General features: G+C 43.9%; 1 protein-coding gene across 1 annotated transcript in view; it reads left to right on the plus strand.

Annotated features, from left to right (window-relative positions):
- The window catches only part of C2H10orf143 (chromosome 2 C10orf143 homolog), a 42,067-nt gene extending 36,375 nt beyond the window's left edge, over positions 1-5,692 (plus strand). The window contains exon 4 of the mRNA XM_014846406.3: positions 399-5,692. Within this exon, the coding sequence (XP_014701892.1) occupies positions 399-428 (30 nt within the window). The 3' untranslated portion in view covers positions 429-5,692. The remainder of the gene's footprint in view (positions 1-398) is intronic.
- The last annotated feature ends 1,212 nt before the right edge of the window (positions 5,693-6,904 follow it).

Consider the following 6,904-nt stretch of genomic DNA (forward strand, 5'->3'; position numbering starts at 1 on the left):
CTCCCTGAGAGGAGCCCACTCTACTGCTTTTGTGTTGAATCCTGATTCAGTGTTTAAACAACATCATTTAAAAAAATTCTCTTTCATGAATATATAAATGATATTTTCATTCTTTTTTTCCTTCATAGGCGAGAAGAGAAATAAGATTTATTGAGAACATTCTATGTAACAGGCACTGTAGGAAGTGCTTTAAATACCACAATTTTAATATTTTACATATATTTATATCTCTATATATATTGTGTGAAAATGTATTTACCTCAGAAATAAGACATTATCTACAAGTGTTAGCCCAGTCATTTTAAATGCAGTGCTTTGTGCTAATGAATGTACAGCCAAGGCGTATGAATTTGGCCGAGGTAAGTTCATTCCCACAATGTGCTGTTTTGTCATTTTAGGGACATTTTAACCATACTGAGAATCGTTAGAAGATACGAGTTGGGAAAGGAAGATTCCGATTCTGGTTTTGAACCTGGCGTGTGACAGCGAACATCGGTCTCGTGGATGGATGTGGGCACCTGTTCAAACAGCAGCCCACCGCCCCCTCAGTCAGGTACCCGGCCATCCGCGCTGAGCCGGAGGGGCCCTCGCCGCGCGGGAGCCAGCACACCCTCAGTGCTCGCCGCTCCTGCCTTCAGACGGATCTCGCTCTAGAAGGAGATCAGCTGCATGATTTACAAGTTGAAAAGACTCAGTGTCGAGCTTCCTGTGAGGTTGAGGACCCCGTGGCCTCTGGAACCGTGTCCAGACACAGCCCTGCTTTTACACTGTTCAGTTGTTCCGTGGAACATCCAGGGCTGCTTCTCTACTCTCTTTAATTAAAAGACTTATTTTTATATTTAAAATGCTTATAATCTTAAACTGAATTTTACTAAATGCTGGTATCCTATCTGTTCTGTGTAATTCTCCAGCTGAAGTTATCAGACATGGGACCCCTTTGATATTAAAATGGAGATTTCTCATTTTCTCTTGGGTTTCCAGTGTCTCGTCTGACTGGCGACTGGTGTCATTTCCCTTGGTCTGAAGGCTTCCTGAGATGTCCTGTGCACAGGATAGACAAGGTCCCAGTGAAGCTTCTGGGTTGCTCTCGGGCTCTTTACCCTTCAAACCAGAGGCAGGCCGAAGCGCCTGTGCTCTGTGTTCACTGTGTCGTCCACGTGGCCGTGTTCTCTCCCTCAGCGTTGGCACTCTGCAGAGGCCAGGCCGTAAGCAGTCACGGTATGTGGTTGTGGAGGGCATCTCATGTTGGAAAGGTGGAGGGACGGGACAGAACACAGGTGTGGCAAGGACACAAGCACAGTACCCTTAGTGCTCTGGGTTATCCCGAATCCAGGACACGCTGCCGTGTTGCGGGAAGCACAGCTGAGTCCTGCCCCGGCGTCTTTGGGGGTCACTAAACACTTAACCCCGAGTAAGATCACAGAACTGGGACTAGAGGAGGAAACGCCAGTCCTGTGGGAACAGCCAAGGCTGACAGAGGGAGAGAAGCGAGTGAGATTTGTGGCCTTAAAATGTATGCTTTTAAAGAGCTTTAGTTTACTCCTCTCTTTTCAAAATGAGATGCACGTCTTAAGTTTTATGGAAAAAATGAAAATTCTTAGATTGACAACATTTTCTTTTTGTGTGTCGGCTCTTCCTTCTCCCCCAGATTCATGGGGAGAGGAGATGTCCACACGTTTGCAGCTAGGTATTTGGTAATTGAAGCAGCATGCAAATCGCCGTAGCTATTTACAAGTCGAAAGCCGTTTTTTAGAGAATATGCACTAGGCATCCTGCCTGCTGGGAAACACCCCTGCCTTAGAGTCGGACAGACTTGGGTTCAGCTCCCGTCTCCCCCACAGTGTCTAGCCGTGCGACCTTGACCAGTCCTTAGTGTCTGTGAGCCTCACTCTCCCCATCTGTGAGATGGGGTGATGACCACGGGGCTTATTGTTGGCATGAAACACAGGAGCAGACACAAAGGGCTTGGTGACTACACAGTGTGCCCTCCCTTGCCCTCATCGCACAGCCCCTCAAAAACCAAAGCAGGCATTCTTTTCTGGAAAAGCAAAAGGACACAAAAGTTTATAACTGTGAAAATGACAGAAGGAGAAGTGAAGTCGGCCAGAATTTGGGGAACCAGCAGTTTATCATGAATTCCTGCAACATGGACAGGCTTGTCGCAGGGCACCTGGGTGCTGTGGCCTCAGCATTGCCTCCACATTTTCAGTCAGTTTAGTGCAGCTCATAAAGTAGAATGCACTGAGGTTCTAGGCTTCCGGAACCATCTTTGTGCACACTCAGAGCCCATCCTAGCCCATCTGCCTGCCCCAGCAGAGACCCTCAGTGTGGCACAAGCCTGGCAGCCCATCCTCCGGCCCACCCCACCCTTTGGCCTCCCCTGGCTCCAGAATCATCCCTAGTCACTAGGATGGCCTCCACTCCCTGCCCAACCCTCCTCCTTTTGGGCCCTGCAGCCTGATACATGCGAGGGAAATGAACATTTTGGTTAAACTTTTTTCTTTTAATTGACTTTTTTACGATGATAAACATAATACCTGTTTATTGTAAAAAAGTGTGGAAAATAGAGAAAGGAAAATAAAAACCGCTACCCCAGATTGCCACCATCGACCTGCTGGTACACTGCTCTCCAGGAGTGGGCTTCTCTTTTATTTCTAACTAAATGTTATATGGTGAACATTCTCCCTAGGGAAACGTTGTTTTGAAAGGTGGCAGGATATTCCACGTTGGAACAGGGCATCGTTGTGACAACTCTGACACCAAGTGTGCCTGTTTTGTTTGAAAAGTCTGTTTTAAAGTCTGTGGGAAGTGTGGCGAGCCTCTGTCTGTGCACAGTGAAGCCCAGGCCCGGATGTTGGGGTGACCAGCAGGAGGTGCCACCGCTCATCCTGCTGGTGTTACCTGGAAGGGTGCGGCCGGGGTTCGGCCTCCTCACGTGAGAACATCTCTCCCTCCCTGCCAGATCAATTTGTTAGCACCACAGGTCCTGACGCAGATTAGCTAACAGGCAAATCCGCATACATTTCACCAAACGGTTTTGACACACCCATGACGAGCATGAAATGTGATTATCCCTTTAAAGAGCTTCATCTTTGTTTTCTTGTCAGAAGAGGAGAAAAAGACATTTTCTTACACCCTGAGGAAACAGATTAGGCATTTATATGTGTATATTTCCATTAGATAAATTTTCAATTTATTCTTTCATGATCTGTCATTGTTTTCTGTGTAGGGACTGAAATATCAACACATACCTTTTATCATTTCACAAAAGTAAGTTTATAGTGGTTCCTAAACCAACAAATTATAAAGTTCTCGTTTCAGAACATTCAGAAGCATGGTAAATGGTTAACAGAGATATTAACATCATTTGCAATGTTTTGCCTCCTTTTAAAATATAGTTTATTTCCAGATTTTTTTTAACACATTTATGAGTTATACTTCAAATCCATACTTTGAAAGACAAATTTTAAAATCATAGATAAGTAAAAATGAAATGTAAATTTAAGTCATCCATAATCCCATTATTCAAAGGTAACTAATGTTAACATTTTGATGTGTATCCTTATAAAACATTTTCTCAGTGAATATATACACCCATAAACATATACTTTTATTTATTTATTTTTTTTAAGAAGATCGGCCCTGAGCTAACATCTGTGCCCATCTTCCTCTACTTTATATGTGGAACGCCTGCCACCACATGGCTTGACAAGCGGTGCATCGGTCCATGTCTGGGATCTGAACTGCAAACGATGGGCTGCTAAAGCAGAGTATGCGAACTTAACTGCTACTCCACCAGGCCAGACCCGAACATATACTTTTAATGTTGACATCATGTACATTTTTTCATGTCAGAAAATGTAGATTAGGTTGTCATTTTCAATGGCTGCATAGTATTCCACTGAATGGAAACGCTGCAGTGCATTTGTCCTGTCTCTTCATAATGTGCATGTAAGTTACTTTTATTCATTCTTTCATTTATCTACTTTCTATTCAAAAGTTGCTGGATAAACATTCTTACACATACATTTTTAGTAAGTTTTCCAATTACATTCATAAGAAAATGTCCTAGAAGTTGTATTGCTGGGTCAGAATTTTCTGCCTTTTGGGAAGAGCCAATGTCCCTTCCCTTTTCCCAACACCGGGAGGAGCCAGCGCTGGGTAGAGCCAATTCTTTTTTGTTTTTTTTTTAACTTGGAGCGTTTTGAACACACGCATAGTGGGCAGGACGAACAGCACAAGGAACGCTTTAATCCTCGTCCAGCTCCAGCAGCCGTCAGCCCGTGGCCAGTCCTGCCCACCCTCCCCACTCACTCCCCCTCCCTGTGCTCTGGAAACAGCCCAGATGTAATACTAGTTCATCGATAATTATTTCAGTATGTCCCTCCCAAAGAGGCATTTAAAAAGCACAATCACATTACGGTTATCACTCCTCAAACCCAGTTTACAATAATTCCTTATATTACGAAATCTCCAGTCTTTGACCAGACTTCTGCATGCTCCATCAATTTCATAAATGATTGTGTTTACGTCGTTCTATTTTTTACCACTTGTTTGAGTTGGGAGCAGCTAAGGTCCACACAGACCTGCCTGCTTGACCTTCCTGTGTCTCTTTTGATCCAGGGTTTCCCTTCCTTCTCTTGTCCCCCTTGCAGTGGATTTTCAAGAAGCTGGTTTGCTCGTAGAGTTTGTGTTGAGATTTTGCAAATGCTGTCTCTCGTGTTACCTCCTCCTCTCACCTCTGCACTCCCTGTAAGTTGGTAATTGACCCAGACGCTTGATCAGCTTCGATTTTGATTGTTTGGCAAAAGTTCTTTTCTGATCCCTGCCAGTCAGATCTTTGCTGCTGACTTGGTTGTTTTGATTTGCGTGTCCTGCGATTTGGATCACATTTCCGACACATTTACTGTTTGTGTGCACATCTTTTGTGAACTTCCCATCTTTACCTATTTTTCTTTTGGGGCATATGTGTCTTCATTATTTATTTTTAAGATTTGTTGTATATTAAGGCTATTAAGTCTTTTTCTCTCATACGTTATAAATATTTTTCCAGTTTATGATTTTTCACTTTCTTTTCAATGATGTTTATGATATCCTTCACTACACAGGAGTTTTTAACTGTCATGTCTGTTGGCCTCTTTTTTGCTGGTTTCTAGCCTTAGAATCATTCAAGAAAGACCTTCCTTCCCCAAGATTATGTACATTATATGAATTGATATGTAAATTGTGCATCTGCGTTTTTGCATGAGTCTGATTTCATTTTTAACATTTAAAACTTTGCTCTAGCTACAAAGTTTTGAGGCATAAAGGGCAATATATCTAACTTTGTTTTCTCCCCAAATATTAACCAGTTATTCTCACCACATCTTTCTGCACAGATTGTAAATCCCAGCTCTACCATCTATGGGAGTGATTCGGTGCTTTCCTTTCTGTTCTTTGATTTGTCTTTCTCATCTGTTGGCTAGAACACTGTGTGTATGTGGTGTCTGTGTGTGTGGGCTGTTTATTAAAGTGCAATGTGCAGAAATGTGAAAAAAATGTGTCCAGGCCCAGTGCACCTGCCTGTGTGGAGGGCGGCTTCTCTGTTTCCCCCGTGTATCAGAACATTCCTGACTCTTCTCACTCCTTCCTCCAGACCAACTCTAGGATCATTTTGTCAAATTCCCCAAAAATAAAAACCACATAAAATATTGATTGGATTTGTGCTGAATTTACTGATTAATTGCAGGATAATTGACAGCTTTACAGTATTGAGACTTGTCACCCAGAGAAACAGTACATTTTATATGATAAACACTTTTTATGTGTGTATCTGAGGGTTTCCTTTTGTGTGTGTGTGAGGAAGATGGGTCCTGAGCTAACGTCTGTTCCAAATCTTCCTCTATTATATGTGAGATGCTGCCACAGCGTGGCTTGATGAGCCATGCCAGGTCTGCGCCCAGGATCTGAACCTGTGAACCCTGGCTGCCAAAGCAGAGCACTCAAACTTAACCACTATGCCACCTGGCCGACCGCAAGGGTTTCTTTTTTTTTCTTCTTTGTTTTTGCTTTGTTAGTGTAGGTCTTGCACTTTAAGCTCAATCCTAGGTAATCTTTTTTCTGTTATGTTTCTGATTATTAACTGTCATACCAGATCATTTCCTGAAAATTTGCTGTTTAAAACTCAATAGTGCATTTTTTCCCAAAATGCAAAGGAAAGGAAGCTGCTCTTTACTGAGCCACTCTGTATGTCAGACACTCTACTGAATTATCATATTAAACCCTCAGAAGCCTTTTGAGAGAAGAATTATCCTCACTGTACTAATAAGGATAGAGGCTCAGCAAGGTCCCTTGTCCACGGCCAGACCCTAGGGCCAAACCAGGCCTCCTGAACCCCAGCCTCTGCCCCTCCAGACCCGCACTCCTCAAACCACACCTGGCTCACGGGCGAGGGTCTTGTTAAAATGCAGACTCTCTAGGTCTGGGGCAGGGCCCAGGATTCTGCACTTTGAATAAGATGCGGCCGACCACACTCTGAGAATCGGGGTGTGCCGAGTCGTTTAGGATTTGCTAAAATGGGACCTTTGCAGAGGTGCAGGCAATTCCCTGATTCTAGTGTGGAAAGCATTTCCGGTTTTCTGGAATAATTTAAACAGTTTACTTTGCCAGCCTAGGAAGCCCCTAAACTTGGCATCCACCACCTGAAGTAGTGATGTGTGGTGGGTCACAGGGTCTGGGGTTGGCGCCTGCCTGGGACTCCCCTGCTGCTTGCTCACTCTGACCTGTGTCTCAGCTTCCTCACCTGTAAAATGTGAGTAACGACATTCACTCCTCCACCTCGTGACTCACCGTGAGCAGAGAATGATGGAGCAATGCATTTGAGGTGCTGAGAATGGGGCCTGACAATAGTGATCATTACTGTTAT

Source organism: Equus asinus, chromosome 2 (genome assembly GCF_041296235.1).
Source record: "Equus asinus isolate D_3611 breed Donkey chromosome 2, EquAss-T2T_v2, whole genome shotgun sequence".
NCBI lineage: Eukaryota > Metazoa > Chordata > Mammalia > Perissodactyla > Equidae > Equus > Equus asinus.